The sequence below is a fragment of the Chiloscyllium plagiosum genome, chromosome 27 (genome assembly GCF_004010195.1).
Source record: "Chiloscyllium plagiosum isolate BGI_BamShark_2017 chromosome 27, ASM401019v2, whole genome shotgun sequence".
Lineage (NCBI taxonomy): Eukaryota > Metazoa > Chordata > Chondrichthyes > Orectolobiformes > Hemiscylliidae > Chiloscyllium > Chiloscyllium plagiosum.
Genome location: NC_057736.1, coordinates 880,925 through 908,394, shown reverse-complemented (window position 1 = coordinate 908,394; position 27,470 = coordinate 880,925). Strand labels below are relative to the sequence as shown.

Genomic DNA, 27,470 nt, shown 5'->3' with positions numbered 1-27,470 from the left:
AGGTGCAGAATTAATGTATAACAGCTGCTGATATTTTAACTTTGAATTGCTGGTGCAGTTTAATCTCTTACATGAACCCACACACAATGGTAATGGTTTGATTGCAATCGCTATTGCATATTAAAATTGAAAAGTCTGCTGATTGAAAAATATGGGAGAGCTCAGCAAAACCTAAACTCATGTAATGTGCTTCATTTTTAAAACAGTTCAGTTCTCAAGAAGTATCCAGAGTAATCACTTAAAAAGGAAAGACATGCCCTATTGCAGAGCAAGTGCATTTTGTGGGATTGAAGTTTGTCATCTTAACGTGATTTTTTTTTTGCAAATTCAATTTTGACAAACACTTTATTGATCTGAGATGGATGTGATTGGTTGTAAGGTTTCATTTCTTGGTCTAAATTTGTAAAGGTCACAATGATCTAATGCTAAATCCATCCTTATTTCTATCAGCTGAAAGTATTTGTTAGGGTAAATGTGTTGTTTAATGCAATTATCCTTTCCCAGATTTCTCAGCAATTAGAACAAGGCCAGCAATTAGCAAGAAGGATGTAGTTAGTAAGACAGTTAAATTAGTCAAGACAATGCAGGGCGCTGACAAAATTCATCCAAAGTGTCCTTTGGAAAAGTATTTGTGAAATAGGTTAACACGTAAGGCAATGGTAGTGTGTTGAAGGAGTAATCAAACATTTCTAAAAAGAGAAGAATTAGTAAGCTAAATCAGTACATTCAAAATTATAAAAATTCTTTCTGATCTTTCAAATGAATTTATTTTGAATTTGAGTGCAATGTTTCCAACAATTCTACTTCTGGATAACTACTCAAACAATGAAAGCAATAAATTATGATAACTATTTAAATTAATATACTGGCCAATATACATTGATAGAGGTGACATTTGGTGTTTAATCATTCTGTGGTAATGTTGCCAATGATAAAGGTTCTCTTGTCTGAAACAGTTTGTATTGTGAACAGCTGATCACCTTCACACTACAGTGAACAAAGTACTGCTACAAATCAACAGCAAAGCCCATTTTCATAAAAATCTAACTCAACTGCAGTGTGATATTAAAGGATTACAGAAAGATTTTTCAAAGGTGACTTGGTAATGTAGTTTTGACTAGTTAGAATTTCTTACACAGCTCGTTCCTAAATCCAATGTTGAAGCAAACAAATGAAAGTAGGAAGGCATCTTTCCAATAACTGTGTAGAGTAGCATTGATTAGAAGCAGAAGGTTGGAATTAAGATCCAAAATGTGACCAGTCAGGGAAAGTGGATGCTGTAGGAAAAAATCAAAAGATAATGTGAATCAGAGTATAAAATAAATGAAAATTGTACTGAAGTGTCTTCAGAAACATAATAAAAAATATCATCCCTCATTTCATACAATTATCATATTATCTCACCCTTGAGAATTAATGCATTGAATAAAATGCAAATTGCAGAGCTTTAGCCAGCAAGTGTGTCTCGTAGTGAGGTGAACTGGTCACATGGGGGAGTGCAGTGCTGTCAGCAACAATAAAATGTTAGCAGCAATCGCAATGGTTTTTAACTTAAAGATTGCTGCAGATGAAAGAGGGCAGGGACTTCAAACGCATGAGCAGAAACTGAATTTAAAATGAAAACTCATTTTACATATATTATCTACATTTGAAGTGTTGAAATAATTTTATAGACAACACTAAAATGCTGCTCAGCTCATCAGCATTTAGGGCTGGGAATCATGTTTTCGCGCAATCCTAACAGATTTCTTGATTTTGTTAGTTCTTAAAAATCTTTGAGAAAAATAATAGACTGCATCCAGTTTTTTTTTAAATCAATCTTGTGGATTTTACTGCTGACTCAGCACATCAGCTTGTAGAAATGCTTGACAGAACAGAATGCATCATATTCATTTTGCAGTTTGTGCAAAGCTAGCTAATCACTGAAATTACTCCAGAAATCCTGGGTTATGAAGGGGAAAACTAATGTGTTTCTGCTGATTCCTCTTCAGTAACCCCTGCTGGCATCACTTTAGATGGGACTAGCACAATCAAATACTCCACTAACATTCAATGTCAAGGCACACGTGTCTATTATGAATGAGAGACATTTGGGTGAGACATCACCATTTTGTACGTAGGAATTCTGAAGAAGGGCCACTGGACTCGAAATGTTAACTCTGTTTCTGTCTCTCAGATGATGCCAGACATGCTGAGTTTCTCCAGCAATTTCTCTTCTTGTTTCAGATTTCTAGCATCTGTAGTTCTCTGTTTTATTTCAGTCTGTAAGGGGTTGGTTAGCTCAGCTGGCTGACAGCAATTGTAGAGAAATCCAATTAAGGCAATTTTTAAACCTTTCTGGGAAATTTCTGGGAATGCTCAATCATCAAGCAGTATTAATCATGAAGACCCCAGACACAGTGCCGTGAACAGCCAGAGTAAAGGTGTGTTCCTCATTTTAGAACCTCAATGTTGGCATCCTTTTAATGTCTCCATTGCTTTGAAACCTCTGAAGTGAAGAGCTACTGCCCATTACTGTATAATCGAGAGCTTTTTGTCAACACCTGATTGGGAAGCTTCTTGATGAGCAAGAGAGACACCAAGGTTCAATTCCGGCACCGGATGTGGTTGCCATGAAATTCCCACCTTCTCAAACCCACCCACTTTGCATGAGGTGTGGTGACCTTCAGCTTAAACCACCACTTGTCAATCCTGTAATGAGAGAGCAGACCACTGGGATTATGGCAACTTTACCTTTCACTTATGAAGCCAGACCCATGCATGCAAGGTCAAAAGGCTTTTAGGAGAAAAGGTGTTGAGAAAACAAGTGAAGACATAAAGCTGCATTGAGAAGTAAAATCAAAACCTTTCAGTCACTCCATTGACAGGATACAGAGAGTCATACAGCACGGAAACAGACCCTTTGGTCCAACTAGTCCACATTGACCATATTCCCAAACTAAACTGGGTCCCACTTGCCTGTGTTTGGCCCATATCCCTCTAAACCTTTCCTATCCATGTACTTACCCAAATGTCTTTTGAATATTGTAATTGTACCTGCATCCACCACTCCCTCTGGAAGTTCATTCCACACACAAACTATCCTCTTGTGTGAAAACATTGCCCCTCATGTCCTTTTTAAAACTTTCTCCTCATTTAAAAATATGACCCCTATTTTTGAACTCTCCCACCCTCGGGAGCAGACCCCTGTTATTCACCTTGTGTATGCTCCTCAAACTTCTATTCTCCAGTGAAAAGGTCCCAGCCTATTTTTATAACTCAAACCCTCTGTTCCAGCAACACCTTGGTTGATCTTTTCTGAAATCTCTCTAAATTAATAATATCTTTCATATAACAGGGTGATCAGAGCTACACACAGTACTTCAGAAGAGGCCTCACCAATATCCTGTACTACCTCAACATGACGACCAACTCCTATACTTAAATGTCTGAGCAATGAAGGAATGCATACTAAACATCTTCTTAACACCCTATCTATGTGTGATGCAAATTTCAAAGATTTATGTACCTGAACTCCTAGGTCTCTCTTTTCAACAGCAATACCCAGGGCCCTATCATTATTTGTACAAGTTCTGCCCTTGCTGTTTTACCAAAATGCCATACCTAGCATTTATTCAAATTAAACTCCATCTGTCACTCCTCAGCTCATAGTTGATCAAGATTATTTTGTAATCCATGATAACCTCCTTTTTCAGTCCACAATGCCACCAATTTTGATGTTAACAGCAAACTGACTAACCACGTCTCCTAAATTCTCATCCAAATCATTTGTATAAATGACATCCTTGTTCACGTTCTCTCATTATTTACTGAAATCTCCAGAGGGTGATGCTGGGCGTGTGCTGAGAAACGGGTAAGCTGTATTCAATGTTTGAGCTCTTCCTGTTGGAGCCAATATTTATTATGTTTTTCAGCCCAATTATGGGACACAGGTACCAACTTTATCAATGATGCTGTCTTCCAAACAGCACTGAAAGGGTGCACACCCATATCAGATTTTACACTGAAGTGATTATACACTCAGGTTTGTAAATGTGTATTAAAGCTTGAATTAACAATGACTAATTGGCCCTGACACTCTTTCAACTGTTGTTCCCAAACATGGCTGAGAGTCAGTTCAAACATCTGCTGATATCTGAGACTAGAAATCCATGCCATGTTTATGATGATAATAGAACAAGAGAGCATTGGTTAAAAAACTATGGTTGGAAAATACCAATTCAAATTTTTAAAAAACTTTTAATATGCAGTTCCTTTAGCAATTATATCCTTATTATTACACCAAGATACAGTGACTAAACATGACAATGTAAAATTGTTTGCAATTCAGATTTCAGATATAGTTTATTTTCAACTGCTACCACATGACAAAAAGAAACTACACTCCATCTGGTTCTCCCAGTAATTTACTGGTCATAGGAACAGGAGTAGGCCATTTGGCCTCTTGTGCCCGTACCTCCGTTCCATGAGATTAGGGCTGCACTGTGGCCTAACTTGTTATACCATATCTGATTGCAACTATATTTCTCTTTTCTCCCATCTCTTGATACAGCTCCCTGTATCTAGACTTCAGATTAAAATTGGAAAGTAACATTTGCACCATTCAAATGCCAGGTAATGATCATCTCCAATAAGAAATGATTCAACCATCACCCCTTGACATTCAATGGCATTACCATCACTGAATGCTCCACTATCAACATCCTTGGGATTACCATTGAGCAGAAGTTCATCTGGACTTGCCGCACAGTGGCTGCAACAGCAGGTCAGAGGCTGGGAATACTGTGGTGAGTAACACACTTTCTGACTCAACAAATGCTGTTTACCATATGCAAGGCAGGGGTGTGACGGAATACTCCCCACTTGCCTGGATGGGTGCAGCTTTAAAATCACTTAAGAAGCTCAACACCATCCAGGACAAAGCAGTCCAATGGATTGGCACCACATCCACAAGCATCCACTCCCTCCATCAACACTCAATAGCAGAAGTGTGTACTATCTGCATGATGCATTGCAGAAATTCATCAAAGATCCTTAGACAGTACCTCCAAACCCATAACTAAGTTAATCTAGAAGGATATCAGAATATCACAGTGTTTCTCTGTGAATTATAATAAAAATCAATTTATTTCCTGCCATAATCAAAACACAGGTCGAACAGAAAGTTACCACATTCTCTGAACTGACCTTTAATATTATCAAAACTGATACCCGTTCTTAAGAATGAAAATATGTTTAAAGCAGTGAAAAAAATGCTTTTGTGAAAATCACAGTGAATCAAAAAAAACTCCTTCAAATTCCATTGAAATATTAATCCCATGTTATTTAATTTTAAGCCTGATTTTTATAAAGTTGATTTGTATTTTGACATTTGGCTGATTGGATTAATGAGTTTTGGTTGACTTTACCTGGATATTGGGCAGGATTGTTGCACTTCAGTCAGTTTGTTTGGGAAGTCTATAAATGCCTCAGTAGTTTATTACAAATATAAGCTCAGATCAGGGCTTCTACTTCTGAAACTTACCATTTAAACTATCAGTTGTAAGTCATAAGTGATTAAAAAGTTGCCATGTAAATATTCTCATAATTTTCATCCTGGTCATCTAAACCTATGTCATAAGGAAATGTTATTCAACAGTTGTAAATATTATAGGTCAGACTGAATGAGCCTCAGCTTGTAAAACTCCTGCAGGAAGATTCACATTCCACATCTGTAGATGCAAAGCTGAGCTAGGGATAACAAAAACTCAATCATTAAAAAGAAAACTCCCCAACACACAGACAGAGACAGACAGAGACACACATAGACACAGACAGAGACAGACAGTCAGAAATATACACATAGACACACAGACACAGCTAGGGGTGGATACACAAAGACACATATACTCATACACACAGATACAGACGCACAAATAGACACAAACAGAAACACATGCACATTCATACACACAGACACACACACAGACACAGCCAGAGACAGACACAAACAAACAGACACACACACAACATAAACAATCTAATAGACACAGAAAGAAATGGGACTTGCAGGAATGATTATTGAATTGAATTGAATTTGAATTGAATTTATTGTCCTGTGTACCGAGGCTCGGTGAAAAGCTTTGTCTTGAGAAGAATACAGGCAGATCGCATCAGAGGTTCTTGTTTTGGTTATTCGTTTCAAATATTTAAAAAGTATCACAATATAGAAACTCTCCCAGTCTTTGTTTCAACTCACCAAGCAAAGTCCCCTTCTGCAATATCTACAGCTTTGACCTCCTATCACCCGCTGTGTAATTGAGGTGGGTTAAGTAGAAATCCTCAGAGAGCAGAACCCTGACTGGGACAGCTCAGCCTGGTGACTGTCCTTATGGACGGAGGGTTATCTGACTGAGTGGAAGCTGAGATCTGCTCCTCCTTTCTGTTTATCTATTTCTCAGACAAACACTTTGCGTCCCAGACTGTACCTAATGTGTGCACCAGGAGGTGATACATTTCAGCTCTGTTGAACTCAGTTATTACACAGAAATACTATCAATTTTCACTGATGGTCTTAATAAAGGCTGGACATTTCAGAATTAGAAGTGTACACACCGGGGAAATATTTTGAGTAATGTGGAGTTCCTGTGATAACTGTGAGTAGGTTCCATGCTTCTACCTGATAATACATCCTCCGGGGACCGTGTGAAGAATACAGAAAGCAGTTTCTCTCAGAGCAAGGTCAATGTCCAGCCCAATGTCACGGTGTAGTTCCCCTACCTGAAGGCAGGGTGAGTGAAACAGAAACTCCCAAGGCTCAACCTTCCACAGCTACCTCCTGCTTTCTTGATAGATTGTGATGAATGAAAAAACATGCACAGGTCCTGGACTCGTCAATAATTTCTCTTCGGACCTGAACAAAGGTTCCTGTACAAACCTACATATCCATCCCAACTGAGAAGAATCCCATAGTATTCGGAAGAGACACAGAGGATTTTATAATTTTGTACATTCAATACCCATTCATACTCTGAGGGCTGTTGTGGGGCAATGCTAATGTCCTGTCTCTGAGTCAGGAGACCCACCAAAATTGGAAGTGTAGTGGACAGCGAAGAAGATTATCTCAGATTACAGTGGGATCTTGCTCAGATGAGCCAATGGGCTGAGGAATAGCAGATGGAGTTTAATTTGGATAAATGTGAGGTGCTGCATTTTGGGAAAGCAAATCTTAGGAGGACTTATACACTTAATGGTAAGGTCTTGGGGAGTGTTGCTGAACAAAGAGACCTTGGAGTGCAGGCTCATAGCTCCTTGAAAGTGGATTCGCAGGTAGAGATGATAGTGAAGAAGGCGTGTGGTCTGCTTTCCTTTATTAGTCAGAGTATTGAGTACAGGAGTTGGGAGGTCATGTTGCGGCGGTACAGGACATTAGTTAGGCCACTGTTGGAATATTGCATGCAATTCTGATCTCCTTCCTATCGGAAAGATGTTGTGAAACTTCAAAGGGTTCAGAAAAGATTTACAAGGATGTTGCCAGGGTTGAAGGATTTGAGCTACAGGGAGAGGCTGAACAGGCTGGGGCTGTTTTCCCTGGAGCGTTGGAGGCTGAGGGGTGACCTTACTGAGGTTTACAAAATTGTGAGGGGCATGGATAGGATAAATAGACAAAGTCCTTTTCCTGGGGTCGGGAAGTCCAGAACTAGAGGGCATACGTTTAGGGTGAGGGGAGAAGTTTATAAAAGAGACCTAAGGGGCAACTTTTTTTCACTCAGAGGGTGGTACGTGTATGGAATGATCTGCCAGAGGAAGTTGTGGAGGATGGTACAATTGCAGCATTTAAGAGGCATCTGAATAGGTATATGAATAGGAAGGGTTTAGAAGGATATAGGCCAAGTGCTGGCAGGTGGGACTAGATTGGGTTGGGATATCTGGTCAGCATGGATGAGTTGGACCAAGGGGTTTGTTTCCGTGCTGTACATCTCTATGACTCTTAAGTCCCACATGTTACCGAGGTATATACCTCATCTCTGAACAGTGTGATGAGAAAATATCCACTCATTCAGCCTCTAAATGTTGTTAGGGAATAGAGTCATAGAGATGTACAGTATAGAAATGGATCCTTTGATCCAAATCATCCATACCAACCAGATATCCAAAATTTATCGAGTCTCATTTGGCCCAAATCCCCTTAAACCCTTCCTATTCATATACCCATCCAGATGCCAATTAAATATTGTAATTGTACCTGCCTCCACCACTTCCGCTGGCAGCTCATTCCATATACACCCCACTTTGTGTGTGAAAACGTTGCCCCTTAGGTCACTTTTAAATCTTTTCTCTCTCACCTTAAACCTATGCCTTCTAGTTTTGGACTTCTCTACCCTGGGGAAAAGACCTTGTCTATTCACCCCATCCATGCCCCCTCATGATTTCATCAACCTCTATAAAGAAACTCCTCAGCCTCCGAAGCTCCAGGGAAAACAGCCCCAGCCTGTTCAGCCTCTCCTTGTAGTTCAAACCCTCCAATCCTGGCAACATCCTTGTAAATCTTTTCTGAACCCTTTCAAGTTTCACAATATCCTTCCTGGTTGAACACGGTTGGTCACATGAAACTAAATAACTTTCTGACTTGGTGATTCATTTATAGGATCACTGGCCAGGGCAGCATTTATTGCCCATCCCCAATTGTGCAGAGGGCAGTTAAGAGCCAGCCACATTGCTGTGGGTCTGGAGTCACATATAGGCCACACCAGGTAAGGATGGCAATTTCCTTCCCTCAAAGACATTAGTGAATCAGACGGATGTTTCCAACAATTGGCAATGGATTCATGGTCATCATTAGACGTTTAATTCCAGATATTTATTGAATTCAAATTCCATCATCTGCCATGAGGGGGCATTAGCCTGATTCTCTGGATTGCTTGTCCGGTGACAATATCACCACCTCCCCCTTAAACATCTCCTTGCTCATCATGAACCTTCTGAATCAGGTATTGACAAAAAGCTCTCGATTATACAGTGGTGGGCAGCAGCTCTTCAATTCAGAGGTTTCAAATCAATGGAGAGAGAAGAAAAGGATGTCAAAATTGATGTTTTTGTAATGAGGAATACATCTTTACTCTGGCTGCTCACAGCACTGTGCCTGGGGTTTTCATGATTAACACTGCTTGATGATTGTGCATTCCCAGAATTAATTGCATGAGAGGGAAGGAGGTTTAAAGGAGTTTGCTTTAATTGGATTTCGCTAGAATTGCTGCCTGGAATAACCAGAGGTTGAGACAGATTCTTGTTTTAATTGGGTCACACAAATTCACTTCGTTCCGGTTAGAAATCTAATTGTTCAGTCTCCCTGCTGAGTGTAATATTCTGCAGAAATGAGGTGGTGATTTAATAAAAATGCTGCTGGCTACACCAATCTTAATGTACCAATATGTGTCAATGGCTCAGAGCTGAGTGTCGTTCCCAGCACAGAGAAACTCCCCCAGAAATAGAATAAAGTCACTCCATGAGATTGCATATGAATGTAGTTAGACAGTGACTATAATTAGCAATGTCAACCTTTAACCTGAAGTAAAACTTTCACTTTGAGTACAAATCAATCCGTGTTTATGACAAACATGATCATCTCGTTCATTTAATTACATTCGTTTTTTTCCCAAATCACTCCTGCTTATCTATTGCCTCCCAGCAATCATGTCACATTCCTGTTTTTGTGGCGATAGGAAGTGTGCTAAAAATGAGATGCCCCAAACATCAAAAATGCAGCTACCTCCCAAAATCTTCAGGCTGTATGAGCTGCAGATAACATGCAATCGCTAGATCTTAACTAGACCTCAACTGGATCATCAATCTAGATCATCGCTAGATCTTGTGCCTACACAGGCCTCACTGCCATGACTCTTTTCATTCACAAACTTCCCAGCCGCTGTGATTCAGAGTGTCAGGAACTGGTGGTGTCAATGGTCAGCTGTAACTGGGCTATGTGAGCTTGAGTTATTTTGAAGTCCCACGTGCTCCAGCAGGTATGTCATAGCGTCCCTCTACAGGCTCATTCGAAAATATATTTTGCCAAAAATTGACTGCCTTTTGTGAGGCAGAACCTCCTGAGCCCCTGTCCCACCCAGAAGCTCAAGTGTAAAATCCAAATGGATAATCTCATTGGTTTAACAATCACAACCAGACTGTTAGTCTGTGGAATTCTCTTCCCTGGGATAATGGAGGTATGTCATTGAATTTATTCAAGGCAGAATTGGATAGAGTCTTGATAAACAAGGGTGTCAAGGGGAATGGGAAGGATGGGGAAGTTAGGTTTGGGGGTGAGTGATGGGGATGTGAAGGAAGGGACAGGAAAGGGAAGTTGAGAGCCACAGGGAGATCAGCCATGATTTTCTGACGTAGTAGAACATGGTCAAAGGGCCAAAGGGTCTACGGTGTCTCTTATGTCCAATGTCCCTGTGAAACAGAATGGGGACTGGCCAAGGACCTTGAGCCACTGCCCTACACTCCCCATTAAGACCCAATACAGACAGGAAGCAGATATCTTGTGCTGTTGATAAAGGGGAACCAGAGGATGTATTTTACTTCGATTTCCAGAAGGCTTTTAGAATTACAGAATCCTTACAATGTGGGAACAGGGCCTTCAGCCCAACAAGTCTACACCGATCCTCAGAAGAATATACTACCTAAACCCATTTCCATACCCTATTACTCTACACTTACCCCTAACTAATGCATCTAACCCACACACCCCTGAATACTATGGGAAATTAAGCATGGCCAATTCACCTGACCTGTACATCTTTGGATTGTGGGAGGAAACTGGAGCACCCGGAGGAAACCCACACAGACACAGGGAGAATGTGCAAACTCCACACATATAGTTGCCCGAGGCTGGAATCAAACCCAGGTCCCTGGAGCTGTGAGGCAGCAGTGATAACCGTGGAGCCACAGGCACCTTTGATAAGGTGCCACATCAAAAGTTACTGTGGGGGCAATGCATTGGCATGGATAGAGGACTGGCTGGCTAACAGGAAACACAGCATACGAATGAATGGGTCTTCTTCAGGTTAGTGCGATGTCACGGATGATGTTCCACAGGAGTCGGTGTTTGGGCCTTGACTCTTTACAATTTCTACAAATGATTTGGATGAAAGGGCCAAGAGATGCGATAACTAAGTTTGCCAATGTGACAAAGATAGATCAGAAAGTGAGCTGTGAAGAGGACATAAGGAACTAAAAAGGGATTTTGAAAGGCTAAGTGCATGGGCAAAGGTCTGGAAAATGGAGTACAATGTGGGAAAGAGTGAAATAGTTTATCTTAGCAGAAAGAATAAAAAAAGATTCACATTATCTAAATAGTGAGAGTTTGCAGAACTCTGAGATAAAGAGGGATCTGGGTGTCCGAGTGCATAAATCACAAAAGGTTAATCTGCAAAATCAGGAAAACTCATACAATGTTATGTTTACTGTGAAAGGAATGGAACATAAGAGCAGGGAGGTAACACTTCAGTTATAGAGGGCATTATTGAGGCTGCATCTGGGATACTGTTTCAATGCACTTACCAGGTGGGATGTTAATGTGTTAGAAGCAGCTCAGAGAAGGTTTGCTAGACTAATCCCTGGAATGAGTGGATTGCTTTATGAGGAAAGGCTAGTCAGGACAGGCCTGTATCCTGTGGAGTTTGGAAGAGGCAGAGGTAACATAATTGAAACTTATGAACTGAGTTGACTGGGTGGATGTGGAAAGGATGTTTTGTGGGAGACTCTAGAATCAGGGGTCACAGTTTAAAAATAAGGAGGGACCCATTTAAAATAGAGATGAGGAAACATTTTATCCTCCCAGAGAGTTGAGAGCCTTTGGAATTCTCTACATCAAAAGGCAGTTGGTGCAGTATCTCTAAATATTTTTAAGGCAGACATAGATCGATTCTCAATGACCAAGGGGGTGAAAGATTCTTGGGGATATACAGGAATGTGGAGTTAAGGTTAAAATCAGATCAACCATGAACTTATTCAATGGGAGAGCAGGCTTCAAGGGCTGAGTGGCCTCCTCTTGAATAAACAGGAACAGCCATGACTGCGAATGTGAAACACAAACAGAAATTGCTGGAAAACTCAGCAGATTTAGCAACATCTATGGAGAGAATTCAGAGTTAATGTTTCGGGATCAAGTGACCCTTTCGGGGTTCAGATTTCGCACTAACAGTCCACAGTTCTTTTGAATTTTCTAATGCTGTATTGTGACTGTGCACAGTTTTGTACAATGTGACTATATGTAAATATAAACGATTAGGTGAAATATCTTCCCTAGGAGTTTGTGAATCTGTGGAATTCTTTACTGCAGAGGCTGGGTCGTTGATGTGGCACAGTGATAGTGTCCCTGGCCCTAACCCACTCTGCTGCAAAATGTCTGTGCAATTCATCGATCCTCTTTATTCTCCCTTATTAATCCCTTAATTTACTTTCTATAAGACCAATGCTCATTTAGTTAACTTCTCTTTTTTCAATATCGATAGAAATTCTTACAGTTCCTTTTTTATATTTCGGGGGCTAATCGAATGTACTAAACTTCTTAACTGAATAACTATACCCAGACTTCAGTATTGATTACTTTCCCAGATACCCTTCCATCTCCTCAAAATAATGAATGTCTTTGGAGTTTAATTATTTCAGTGAATATACAAAGTCTCTCAGAAGGTTTACACATGGGATTTCCTGAGGAACTGAGTGGGTGTGTGTGGAATAGGGAGGTGGGGCGGTTGGAACTTTCCCCAGTTGGATTCTCCCCCTTTCCTCCTCCAAACTTACCTCTCTCTGTCACACACACACAACTCTATGTGTGTACACAATGAGGTGACTCCAACTTTTCTCAAATTTATCCTGAACTGTTCCTCATTTCATTTCTATTATATATAGTGAACAAATTGGAAATCAATAAATTGTTGGAAGTGACATTGAAAAGGATTTAAATGTATTTAACTGTTTGATACAGTTAGCTCAGTTCACTGGATGGCTGCATTTCGATGGAGAGCGATGCCAATGGTGTGTGTTTAATTCCTGCACTAGCTGAGGACACCATGAAAGATTCCCTTTCTCAATCTCGTGACTCACCTGAGGCATGGTGACCCTCAGGTTAAACCACCATCGGATATCTCTCTCTCTAACAAGAAAGCAGGATTATAGTAGGTCTTTAACTTTACTGCCAAAGGTAAAATATCAAATGCAATATTACAAATGAGGATTGTACTAATAACTTTTATTTAAATTTTGATTTTGTACAAATATAAATGTTTTGAAACTTTATTAATGTGCAGAATTAACAATTCCATATTAATCTGATAAATGAAATAAAACTCTCTTCATCTCATGAACACAAAATTTCTTAGTCACTTTGCAAAACACAGATCTTGCTTTTGGAGAAGTGACATTCAGTAATGTAATGATTATTCTGTATATAAGGGAGAATGTATTCAGTGTAATGTTATTAATTATTCTGTGAAACAAACTACATTTATTACCATTCCACTCCCTGAAATATATTAACAACATATACAGCCCTCTCCACTTTCTTAGTTCAGTGTCTTCTCAGTGTGTGAGGTTTTAGTTTGAATTGGGTGGGTGAGGTTTGGGCACATGTCCATTGAACCAGCCACACCAAATATTATTGCAGTACTTCTTTACCAACACTGGATGGCATAGCATTGCCTGTCTACATTCTGAAACCTTTAATGATCTTCAATTAAAATGCAACATTTAGTAAAATACAATGACATTGTTATTTACTGAGACAGTAAACCTGGAGTAAGACTCATATCTTTTCTCTTGCTTAAAAAATAAGGTATGGAGAGCCGAAGGTCCCAACTACTTACAATATACATTTCTACTCTTGACCATTGCACTTACTAAAGAGGGAAGTAGCTGATCACATTATCTATGTAGCTGTGAATTTGAAATATCTTGTAATCTTAACAGAAGTCTCTTATTGAACTTCTCTACATAAACTGAAGCAATTTTGCTGATAATGCTATAAATACATGAGAAGTTGCCAATTCATAGAACATAGAATAGTACAGTACAGTACAGGCCCTTCAGCCCACAATGTGCCAAGCATTTATCTTAATCTAAGATCAACACACCCCTCATTTTACTGCCATCCATGTGTTTGTCCAGCAGTTTCTTAAATATCCCTAATGTCTCTGACTCTATTACCACTGCTGGCAGTGCATTTCACACAGCCACACTCTCTGTGTAAAGAACCTACTTCTGATATTTCCCCTAAATCTTCCTCCAATCACCTTAAACTTGTGACCCCTTGTGACAACCATTTCTGCCCTGGGGAAAAGTCTCTGGCTATCTTCTCTATCTATGCCTCTCATTACCTTGTACACCCCTCCTCTTTCTTCTCTCCAGTGTGAAAAGCCTGAGCTCACTCAAACTCTCTTCATAAGAAATCATCCTGGTAAATCTCCTCTGCATCTTCTGTAAAGCACCTACATCCTTCCTATAATGAGGTGACTAGAACTGGACATAATATTCCAAGTGTAGTCCAACCAGGGTTTTATATAACTGCAGTAAAAAAAATCAAAAAGCATTCAATAAAAATTCTGACCGTGAATAACTTCAGGACAAAAGTATTTCAAAAATATAACAAAATTGCTAAATAATGTAGCTAAAAATGCTATCCCTATATTTGAAAAACAGTATTCAGGAGAATGGTGTGAGCTGATCCAGCTTCAATGCTGGAGAGCGTCTCCAGTCAATTTGGCTGCTCTGAACTCTACCCTCATCACGTACCTACATCAGAATCGAAACAAGTAAATGTATAAATATAACTAAACAATCTGTAGCTAAAGAAAGAGTCATCTGTAATGAGAAAAATCTTATAACCTGCAATGAGTTCACAGCTGATTTATCATCATTTTTCCATTGGCAGCTCAAATAATAAAGTAACAAACAAAGTTTTAAAACTTTTATTCAGCTACTATTGTGTTAATCAAGATGGAAACTGCTTTCTCTCCTACTCTCCTTTCAACTCAGTTCCCTTCGCTGATCTCGGTGGGTGAACAGTCTGAGTTATAGTTGTGTCTTTTCTACATCCCTCCAGCTGGTTGTGATCTTGAAAGGATGAGGCTGAAAAGTTCTGAAAGTCATTCAGATGGACAGTGGCCTCTGAATACCAAGTGCTGAAAGCTCTGACAGTTCAGTGGTCTTCCTTTGGGACAGACAGTTGTGCACTTGTTGGATGTGGTTTTCTCCTGGAGGATTCCATTATGTGATGAATCTGCTCCCATGCCTCGTTCTGATGCTCTGGTGATCGATTCCATCTCAGGAACAACCCTGAAACAAAACGACAGGTCACTCAGGTGACTGTCAAACTGGACCAACTGTTACAGAGGTGGTTGGTTACCCGGCGTCAATTTGTACCTGAAAAACATACAGTGCAGGATCAATCAAGAATTTAAAAAGTCAATTATATAGGATGATAACAGTGAAATTAATAATAGACAATTTTGTGAAAGATACTATTATGATAAACAGTCAATAGGACAATCCTCATCTGTAATTACTGGACAATTGTCATGTTTTTATCCTGTTTCATTAATGTAAAAAAAATGCCAAAAAGTGCAAAGCTTTCTATATAGATTAGATTATCTACAGTGTGGAAACAGGCCCTTCAGCTCAACCAGTCCACACCAAACCTCCGAAGAGTAACCCACCCAGAGCCATTTCCCTCTGAATGATGCGCCTAACACTGCGGGCAATTTAGCACGACTAATTCACCTGACCTGCACAACTTTGGACTGTGAGAGGAAACCAGAGCACCCGGAGGAAACCCATGCAGACACAGGGAGAATGTGCAAAAACCATCAGACACCATGCATGGCTGGAATCGAATCTGGGACCCTGGTGCTGTGAGGCAGCAGTGCTAACCACTGAGCAATATGCAACCCCATATAAATGGGGTGTGGCCCAAGGAAGAACTAATTGGCTTTTGATGAAGACACAGGCCCTTTGGCTCACAATGTGCCAAGCATTTATTTTAATCTAAGATCAACCTAACTTACGCAACTCTCAATGTACTGCCATCCATGTGCTTGACCAGCAGTCGCTTTAATGTCCCTAATGTCTCTGACTGCTGATAGTGCATTCCACACACCCACCACTCTCTGTGTAAAGAACCTGCCTCTGACATCTCCCCTGAACCTTCCTCCAATTGTCTTAAAATTATGACCCCTTGTGTCAGCCATTTCTGCTCTGGGGAAACGTCTCTGGAATGTTTTAAAAGGTTCTGATAACATTGGATTTACACAGAGTGGGTTGACATTTTAAAATGTTGTGGGTTATTATACTCAGAATGTTATGGTTTGTCTCAGCTGCTGGGGTGGAGTTTACTGCAGCCATCCAAATGTGAACAGAATTTTCAGAGCAGACTATTGGACATAGATTAGCTTGAAGCCTCCTCAGTGAGTGGAAGCTCTGAATAAAACAGTTCCTTCTTTCAGCTTTGTAGTTTCAGACAATCAATAAGGCAGCACAGAGCTGTGCAACTGTATTATCACTGCACTAAGGCAGCTTGCCAGAGGTAATGTGAGTGAGCTCTGCTCTTGTAATTAACACAGGGACAGCATCCTGATGTATGGTCACTGCTCACACATTCCCACGTGGATTATATTTGTCAACAGTGTCTATGTTTCTAGTCCTGGCCCAGTTGCTGTGCTGACTTTCCAGGCTTGTTACAGAACTACAACTCTCCTCCATTCTCTGAGAATTTCAGCTCCTCCCAGTAAAACCTTGTGAGTGTATTCTGCAACATTTCAACATTTGTATGACAAAGAATTGAGCGTTCGCTATCCCTGTCCCCTCGTGGGGAAACGACAACATCCAACTCCTCGCAACATCTTCAAAACGGCATTTTTAAAGGAGAGACTGAAAGACAGAAAGAAACAAAGGGAAAGGGAAATGGTGAGATAAAGAGAGGCAGTGAAGGAGAAATAGAAAAGGATATAAAGAACTTCTATTTGTAAAGAACATTTTACAACTTTTAGATGGCTCAAAGTCAATGAAATACTTTGGAGATCGGTTACGGTTATTATGTAGGAAATGCAGCAGCCGATATGCCTACAGCAAATTCCCACAAATAGTCACGTGATATGGACCAGTTGATCTGTTTTTGTCTGATGGCAGTAAGATACTAGCCACAATACTGGGGAGCAGTCCAATGTTCTTCTCCAAAATAGTCTCCTGCATTGTTTTCCCTGAACCGGGGAGGGAAAGCAGGCTCTGTTCAAAGCCTTATCCAAAATCTGGGTCAGATCACCTGCTGCCTGTTTGGTTTATTTCAGTGCCAGCTGATTGATGGGGTCAGGAGACCCGATACAAAGGGGAGCCAGCTTTCTGTTTAGCAACTTTCATTAAAGCCCCATGTACCTTGCCAAAGCTGCAAACTCTGCGGAGCCACAGAAGGCCAGATGGTGAGGTTGTTTCTTTCGTACAGAGGATTCATGTATTGCTTTCGCTCACAAGGTCTGTTCATCCGACTCCAAATCGAAATGGTCTGTTCCTTCACATTCAGAGTAAACCTACAAATAATAAGGAAAGTATTCCAAAGATAAGTGAATTTTGAGTACTTCTGCTGGCACTATTTGATATTTTCTGCTGAGTGTTTCAATCTGATACAACAGAGTTTTCTTACAATAATGCAATAATTGTAGTGGGGCTGATTAACCCCACGTACCCACTTCAGTCCAAATCTGGTGGTGATTAGCCTAAGCTGAAAATGCGTTGCTGGAAAAGCGCAGCAGGTCAGGCAGCATCCAAGGAGCAGGAGAATCGACGTTTCGGGCATGAGCCCTTCTTCAGGAATCGAAACATCGATTCTCCTGCTCCTTGGATGCTGCCTGACCTGCTGCGCTTTTCCAGCAACACATTTTCAGCTCTGATCTCCAGCATCTGTAGTCCTCACTTTCTCCTAGGTGATTAGCCTAAACTTTCTCTCCAAGGAAACCAAACCACCATTTATCATTGAGGGCCCAGTCATATCTACTAATTTATCTTTGATCCTTACATGATACTGCGTTAAGTTTGATCATGGGTAATATTAATTGCCACATTTTCAGACATTTCGTCATCATGCTAGGTAACATCTTCAGTGAGCCTCTGGACGAAGCACTACATTGGACAACAGGCAGAAAACTAGCCAGCAGGATACATGAACATCACCTAGCCACAAAATGACATGACCCTCTCTCGCTGGTATCCTTACATACAGATGAGGAAGGACACCACTTTGACTGGGAAAACATATCCATCCTAGGACAAGCCAAACGAGAATTCCTAGAGGCATAGCATTCCAACCAAATTTTAAGACATTTGGACAGGTACATGAATCGGAAAGAGTTAGAGGGATATGGACCAAATACAAGCAAATGGGACTAGTTTAGTTTGCTATAGGACTCTATGACTTTATGACTGTAAGTAACAACTGTTCTTGTGTGATCTTTCTGGAAGACAGGGAGGACTATAGAGATTTGTATATGGATAGTGAGGCTCGGTGACAGGGGTGCTCTGATACAGACTTTGAATCTTTATCTTTCTTACTTTTGACATGGAGCTAATGAAAGCAGCATCAGTCCTCTGCATCTTTGATTATTAATCTCGGGATTTGGGAAAAGTCATCTCTGGAAGATCATTGGCGTATAGGACCCGATATTACTGACCTGATATCACCACGTGCTCCACCAGTTCAAACGGTTTGTAAAGCCTGAACCTTTAATGTTTCTTTTTGCCCGCTAATTTGCTGAAAGTGGTGAATAACTGATAAAGATCCATTGTGCGGGTGATTAGTTTTGGCAAAATCCAGCCCCTAGAATTCTCCTCATTTATCCAGATGAATATTGTCAGCAGTGAGAATTAAAGCACAATATTCAGAAAGAAGTGTATTAGGATTTGTGGGACAGACATGGTGAAATCTCCTCTGTGTAACATCCTTGCCAAAAACACAAGCAGAGCTACATTAAAGGCCTGATTCAAAGTGCAATGTTCTCTTGATGATATAAACTCAGCTGCAACTCTCCACAAACCATGCTTTCAGAACTAAAACATTTTGAAATGTGCTGGATCTCTCAGGAGACAGCAACTTGCTTTGAAAATGTGACCATTTCCTCTTTCACTCTTAAAATGGTGAAGTCTAAATAATCTGCTCAGTCAAAGTGAAAGGATCAAAATCTGAGAGATACTGTGGGAGGTCATTTTTGCTGATTTGTTTCTGAACAACTGGAGGAGAGATTTCCCACACAGAAATGTTAATAATGACTTCTCCCCCACCCCAGAAACCCAGCTCATTTCAAAAGCAAAAGACTTTCATTATATGCAATTATCTATAGCAATGAATAGTTGAAGCTAAGAAATAACAAGTATATATATATATATATATATATATATAAAGTCTTCTCTCATATGGTGTTGAAATAAACTCCATAAATCTATTTTCGTTTGAAGTTAAAAGTTTTAGAACATAGAACAGCAAAGTATGCGATGTTGTGCCCAACATGTTGCCAAGTAAAACTAATCCCTCCTGCCTGCCCTTGGTCCGTATCCCTCTTTTTTCGTTTGTCTAGCAGACTCACACTAACCACTGAATTTAAAAATCCCTATACCATGGCTATTTGAGAATGCAGTTGGAGGAGGAACCGCCAATGCTTCACACAAGAATCAGAATCTGAATCAAAAGCTTTTCTTTCTTTTTCCTCTCCGTTCCATTGAGATGTTTCCTTTAAAGCTAGTCTTCAAATTGTAGCTCTGGAACAAGGAAATTGCAACGTGATGTCGATTGCTTATGATTACAGCATAAAACAAAAACCTGAATATGTAAAAAAAAAGTCTGCATTCACCCGCTCAGTGGGACAAGTGGTGTATAACTGCACATGTTCAAATTTTGAATAGTAGATGCACTTCTGTAAGGAAGTTCCTGGGCCTGCACACTAAGTAAAGTTGAAACCTTGTTGGTTTAATAGCTGTTCTATTGTATTAAGAACCAAAGGCAAATTCTGATCCATTTTATTAATGAAAACTATACCTACTCTCTCAGACTCTCACTCACTGGATTTTGCAAACACTCTGGTTGCAAAGTCTTAACTTCTGTTGAAATTGCTGCTTTTTGATGGTTGACCAGTGTACGTCAAAGCTAAGGAAGTAATTTGTTGCATATAATTACGATTTCACAAATCGGAGTTGCGTGTAAGTGGGATTGACTGAAATTGTGGCTTCGCCTTGAACCTAAAGAGGAAGTGGAATTGAAATATACAATAAAAAGGGTCAGTGTCTGTTGGAGCTTCAGGTCACTGCTAATTCAATGATGGGACTGCAACAACAGCTCCACATTTGGTGGCTGGGACATGGTGAGGTCAGCAGTCAGGGTTGATCTTCCTCAGAGTTCAGTGAGGTTCAGATTATTTAACTTGGGATGTTATCTAAATAATTCAGCATCATTTCCCACCCCAGCTGACAGGGGGGAGGGTCCTCCAAATTGATGTTAAAGAACCTTCTGTGGCACAAGGAGCCTGTTCACACCACGATGCTCAGACCAGAGAGAGAGTTTCACAGAAAAGCTGGTGACTGGCAGAAAAGAGGGAAGACTTTGGGCAAGGGCCAGGGGTTTGTCGCAAAGGTCAGGGGAGCAATCAGATTCCTCCTGGATTCCACAAACTGTCCACTAGAAAGTGGATTCTTGATTCTTGCCACAATGTGTTCCCACCAGAATTAGCTGCTGGTATCAATGTCATATGGATCTGAAAGACATCTCATTTAAAATGGGATAACCATATGTCACTGAGGTATGACTTTTCCAGGTAGTGGAGGAGTCTCATTCATCCTGGCATAAACTCAATGATGAAGTCTCACTGCTGTCTGGGGAAGAGAATGTCACAGACTAATCACCCTCTGAGAAAAATCAAATTCTAATCATCTCATTCTTGGGAGACACCTAACTTTTAAACAGTGTCTCCTTGTTCTACGCTCACTCACTTCTCAGCATCCATCCTGTCAAGTCCTCACAGGATCTTATTTGTTTCTATAAAAGCATCTCTCATTCTCCTACCCTCGACATCCTAATGGATTTCTTACTGAGCTAAGGAGGCCAAACCTGTACAGTATCCTCTGGAGGTCTCACCAAGGCCCTGCAGCAAAATGTCCCTGTTTTTATATTTAATAGCCTTTCAGTAAACATCAACACTTCATTTGTCTTTCAATCACTTGCTATATCTGTACTTGCTATAACTTCTTTTGATTCATGTACCAGACACCATCTCTCTGCACCCCAGAGTCCTGCAATCTTTCTCCATTTTTTATTCTACCAGCCAAATAGGGAAATTCACATTTTTCCACATTATATTTCACCTGTCAAAATTTATCCAACCACTTATCCCCATCTCTTTATAAATTCTTCATGTCCTGTTGACAACTTAGTTTCTCACCTTTCCCTGTATCACCAGTTAATGTAACTATTATACATAATTGAAGCAGAAAGTGCTGGAGAAACTCAGCAGGTCCGGTAGTATCTGTGAAGAGAGAAACAGAGTTAATGTTTCACGTCTAATATGAGTCTTCTTCAGAACACAGATATCATATATTTGGTCACTTTGTCCAATCATTTATAGTGAGTGTAGGTATTTGTGACTCCAGCACTGATTCCTGTCACACTCCATTAGTTACAGCTTGCTAACCTGAAAAGAGTTATTTCTCCCTACTCTCTCATTGCTGTTAGCTAACTAATCCTTTAGATACTGTCCCTGATATAAGACTTGAACCCAAAACCTTTTGACTAATAGGCCAGGATGCTACCCATCATACTATGGCTAACACCTCGGCTTTTAATTCATCAGCTTCTAGGCTATGGATCCAGAATGCTCCTCCTATCTTCAACTCCCACACCATGAGCTGTTATTTTGCAGTAACTTTTGATGTAACATCTTATCAAATACTTCTAAAATCCTAAACACACAATTTCTATAGGTTCCATCCTGACTCACAGAACTCTAACAAATTAGCTGAATGTGATTTGTGTTTCACAAAAGCATGTTCAATTTGCTTGATTGTATTATGATTTCCTAAATGATGTGGAGGTACCAGTGTTGGACTGGGTGGACAAAGTTAAAAATCCACAACACCAGGTTAGAGTCCAACAGCTCCAAAAGCTTGTACTTCCAAATAAACGTGTTGGACTGTAACTTGGGGTTGTGTGATTTTCTAAATGTCCGACCATGACCTCCTTAATCATGGATTCTAGCATTTTCTATATAATAGACGTTAGGAAAATTGCCCTATGGTTTGCTGTTTTCTGATTCTTTCCTTTGAGTAGAGCGGTATGTTTGCAATGCTCCATTCTGCCAGGGCTTTCCCAACAAGTGTCAGGAGTTTTGGAACATGACAACTGATGTATCTCATATCTTCTGTCTTCACCAAATTTTGAAATCTTAGAGATTTCATACGTACAGGGAACTCTCACCACTGGGAAGCATGGGGCAGGTTGCCGGGAATTTCCCCAAACATCAGGGATATAAGTAAGGCATCAGGAAACAAGACGCAGAGAGGGGAACTGCTTTGCAGAACCTCTACATTCTGCTCGCGAAAAGACTCAGATTCCAGATGCCTGCCACTTCAACACCGAACCCTGTCCCCAGGCCAAGATCTCTGTCTCAGGCTTGTTGCAGTGCTCTGGTGAAGCTCAGTGTAAGCTGGAAGAACAGCACCTCATTTTCAGCCTGGGGATCCTGTAGCCTTCGAGACTCAATATCAAGTTTAATTATTTTAGGGCCTCCACCTTCTCCCAAGTCCTTACCCCCACCCCAACCACCAGACGTTGTCATGCCATGGGCTGCTACAACAAACACCCCATTGTCAGCCACTAAGGGTTCCCATTAGCAGCTGCCCATTCTCCCAGACTAACTTTTACCCATTCCTTTGTCTATCCTCGCCTCTCCTGCCCCCCAAACACCATTGCCAGCATATATACCAAGCTTTTCCTAGCTACCATCAGTTCTGGAGAAGGGTCACTGGACCTGAAATGCTAACTCTACTTTCTCTCCACAGATACTGCCAGACCTGCTGAGTTTCTCCAGCAATTTCTGTTTTACTTTTCAGACTTTCAGCATCCACAGTTTTTGTTTTTCTCAGTGGATTATATTCAGCTATCTATTATTGGGTAATATTTATTTGATTCAATATTTTGATTCTCAAAATATTTAACAGTTTAGAAACATTTTATGAATTTGACCTATGGAAAGTAAGTCCTGAGAATATATTTACACAGACTGCTACTGTAAAGAACTCAGTGATGATTCACTGACAATGACCTTCACATTAGGTGGAGTTTGGTAAAGTGATTTCCTCATACATTACCGTTCCTTTTCATTATTACACAGGAATGTCCCAAAGCAGGATGCATAGGCATGTTCAAACAATGTGATCAGGAAGTGCTCATTAAACTGGAACGAGCAAGGGAACTGGCTGATCATCTGCCAGCAGCAATCCAGGAAGATGAGGAAGATGGGTGCTTCTTGTTTCAGCTTGGCATGTGAATACGCTGAACTGGCACAGCGGTGTTGGAAAGGATGTCCTGCCTGAAGAAGAAGAAAATAAAAATGTGACAGAACTCTTCAGTCTGAGCAATGCCAACCATTCACCTTTGTTAAGGTGTCAGAAATGGAATAGACACAACCTCACAATCAATTGTGTTAATATTGTTTCTTGAGGTGCCTACTTCTTTCTGTGAGCCTCAATAATAAATGCGAGAGGCAATTCAACCATGAGAGGCCTCACAGGTAGGCCTTGTCCTGTTCCCCTTCAATGTGCACAAACAAACAGAGCTTCCGGCAGGAATTGCTGGATAACAGTCCAGAGCTGAGATCCATGAATCACATAAAATCATAAACTCCTCCAGCATACAATAAGCCCATTCAGCCAACCATTTCTGGGCTTGCTCTCATAAAGAGCAATCCAGTGAATTCCGTGAGCTGGTTCTCTCACACTCCAGGCGTAGTGATGCTGTGTGAATTGTTCACAGTGCTGACTGATGGAGCTTGGAGCTTGCTGTTGGTGGCAGACTCTGAGTTGAGTCTGCCTCCTGACAGCAAAGCAATGGGGCTGCTTCTTTCCACTGCACAGATTGGTGTCAGCTACAAATTTCTAGATTCCAGAGACAGGTACAGACCAAGTGATCAAATACTTTGTGGAATAACAGTCGACTGATGCCTGGAGGGTGGGGCAGTATTACTTGGGGAAGTATTACAGCCAGGGGAAGGGTAAAAACTAACTAGTGTTGTTGTGACAAAACTGTGGGGCTGACTACGCTGGAGTGTGATATCAGAATCTTTACAGACTGGAATGTTCATGCACACTTTATCCTGAAGACACTAAATGTGTCCTGAGTGGATGCACCTTAGGTGGTCTGTGCAAAGTATGCACCGGGAGAAACATGATCTTTTCTCAATCATGCTTTCTTCTGATTTTACATACCTGTAACCATTCCCTCTCGATAAGTGCTTGGAAACCATCAATGGTTCGACAGTCTGGATCCAGAATGATTTGTGCCAGCGATGTGAGCTGGAGGGTGGAGTCTCTCCCTTCAGAGTCATGGATCAGGACAGACACTCCTTCTCTGTGACAGCAAATTGACAGCATCACTCTCGCATCGAATCCCATAGCCCACCACATGTTTTTTCCAAGTTTAGTTGTAATGATTCACTTTAAACTAATTTGATGTTCAGTTTGACAGAATCACAGTCTTGGTTAAAATCCATTTTCTTTCTCCAAACAAGATGAATTAAGTAAACATTCTGAAACTCTTTGTGGTCAACGTTTCACATTATGAAACGTGGTCAATGTTAAATTGCTGCTAATCCTGAGGTATTGAGATTCTCCAGATAATGTTCTGTATACCGTTAAAGCTGGAGAAGAACGTGGTAACTGTCCACTGGTCCACACTACACCAGAATGTTCGTGACGTTGGCGATCTATTTGGCCTCTCCCTTCCACCCCACTCTGAACTTCCAGCAAAACAACTTCTCCATTTCTGAGATTGCCTATTTCCACCTTTATAACTTCAGCCAACTCCATCGTGACCTCAGCTTATCTGCTGCTGAAATCCTCAATCATACTCACACAGTCACCGAGATCTACAACACGGTAAAAAGACCCTTTGGCCCATCATATCCATGCTGGTCAAAACAAAACACCTCACTATTCTCATCCCCTTTTTCAAGGCCCATAGCCTTTTATTTTTTGACATCACATGTGCACATCTAAATCCTTCTTCAATGTGATGAGGGTTTCTGTCTCCCCCACCCTCACAGGCAGTGAGTTCCAGATTCCCAACTCCCTCTAGGTGAAAAAGTTTTCCTTCGCATTTTCTCTGAACCTCTTGTCCCTTAGCTTAAATCTATTCACTTGCCCCCCTCCTTCACATCCTCACCACCATCATTGTCTCCTCCACTAAGAAGAAAGGTTTCTTCCCAATCACCCTGTCGGTGCTCCTCAGAATTTTATACATCTCAGTCACAGCCCCTCTCAATTTCTTCTGCTCCGAGTAAACTGTGCAAGGCTGACTCTGCTCGGAGTTACAAAGGCAATGAATTTAAGGTTGTCAGTTGAGCTTTCAGAGTGCATCACTTTTATATTCTGCCTTGTGCAAACAGAGGGACCATGGCAATGCTTTGCAACGTTTTCAATAGAACAAAAGCTTGGGAAAATTGTGGGTACATTTCCCATTACACCATGTCTTGCCAATCAGGATTGACTTACCAACCACAGAATCATGAAATTCCTTTGTAGAAACAGACCATTCGGCCCATTGTGTCTGCACAGGCTCTTCACATGAGAGTTATCTTAGTGCCAGTCTTCTGCTAACCAATCTGCACCCTGTTTTCTATGCAATATAAATTGTTCCCTTCGGGATTTGATATTCTTGTGATTTTATTCTGATGAGTGCACATTGACAACGTTTGAGAACAAGAGCCTTTTCTCAGTAATGCTCAATTTATACATTTGTGTAATCAGCTACATTCATTGACATTCCCGGTACAATATTCAAGGCTGCCAGAGGACCTTAATTGAGAAAATAATTTTGAAATCTTTTGAACAGTTTAAGCAAAAAAAACAGGAAGTGTGCAATTATATATCAATCCTACAGGAATTCTAATAGTTAGCTGTTTAAGATAAACAAACACAATTACAATGGTCCAGTTTCAGAGACAGGCATCCATAAAATTGCTATAAGAGTTCCTTAAAGATGTGTAGGGCAGGTGAATTGGCCATGCTAAATTTCCCATAGTATTACGTGTATTAGTCAGAGGGAAATGGATCTGGGTGGGTTACTCTTCGGAGGGTTGGTGTGGACTGGTTGGCCTGAAGGGCCTGTTTCCACATTGTAGGGAATCTAATCTAATCCTTAATTTCTTCAGAATTAGCCAATCTATGGTCACAGTTAGATCACTGTGACCAGCCTCAGTGTTTAGCCAGATTCCTTTTTGTGATTTCTATCAAGTGATTCTCTGGGGAAGCGCGTTTATGTGAACATCAGACAACAGCAAGATTGGGTTGACTGCTGTGAGCCATGGCCTGCTGATCACACGGGAGAAAACAGCATGTACCAGACATACAGAGGGATGCTGGTGCACAGGGAATAGGTCAGAGTGAGAGTAAATTGTAAAGTAATGATAGTCCCTTGTTACTGAGAGACAATGGTTGATAAGTTTAACCTGAGAGCCACTGCACCTCAGGCAATGGTGAAGTTGAGAAAGTAGTAATCTCAGCTGGTCACAGAAATTGAACCCACGCTGCTGGCACCACTTGGTATTTACAAACCAGCCAACCAGCTAACTGACCCTCCAGCAAGAGGGAGCTCAATGGGAGACACAATGTCCTATCACAAAGAATTGCTACTGTTAGAAATGACGTCTGACGTTAGAGTGTTACCTGTCAACACACTGTGCAGCCAGACACGCGATGGTCAATATAGTTTTAACATGGCTCAGCCATTTAGAAGCCTCCAGTTTACTGAGCCACCTGTCAATGCTATTGGATTGGTCATTACAAGCATCGACTAATTTAATCAGGCTTTCCTGAAGAACTCTGCCTCTGTAATAAAAGAAAATACATTAACACTGATTAGAAGAAGTTCAGCTTTCCAGGACGTGCTCCAGTATTGAACATCAGATGCTATGTTGCATCTTTTAATTATGCTGACAGTTCCATAAGACATACCTACAGGGATTACATCCTAAAAATTCATCAAGATCTTTGCACATGCATTAACTCAGCACTAAAGGGAAGTGAATTCTGAGGCAGAGGTACATCCAAAGCTCAGCATGTCAATTTCAAGCCACCAGCTTTGACCTAGGGAATGCTCTCAACATCAACTGGAGTCCGTCTCAGCCTGCAGGATAATGTGTAGACCTGGGTTTTTTACAGCAGTGTGGAACCCTCCATATTACATGTCT

At 40.8% G+C, this 27,470-nt stretch overlaps 1 protein-coding gene across 3 annotated transcripts in view; it reads right to left on the bottom strand.

Annotated features, from left to right (window-relative positions):
- Nucleotides 1-14,934: 14,934 nt before the first annotated feature.
- LOC122563455 (myotubularin-related protein 9-like) overlaps nt 14,935-27,470 on the bottom strand; it is a 45,204-nt gene continuing 32,668 nt past the window's right edge. For all 3 annotated transcript variants that reach the window (XM_043717200.1, XM_043717201.1, XM_043717202.1), the window contains 5 exons: nt 26,947-27,108; nt 24,490-24,631; nt 23,374-23,594; nt 17,407-17,558; nt 14,935-15,315 (listed from right to left, as the gene is read on the bottom strand). In XM_043717200.1, the coding sequence (XP_043573135.1) occupies nt 15,179-15,315; nt 17,407-17,558; nt 23,374-23,594; nt 24,490-24,631; nt 26,947-27,108 (814 nt within the window). In that variant the 3' untranslated portion in view covers nt 14,935-15,178. The remainder of the gene's footprint in view (nt 15,316-17,406; nt 17,559-23,373; nt 23,595-24,489; nt 24,632-26,946; nt 27,109-27,470) is intronic.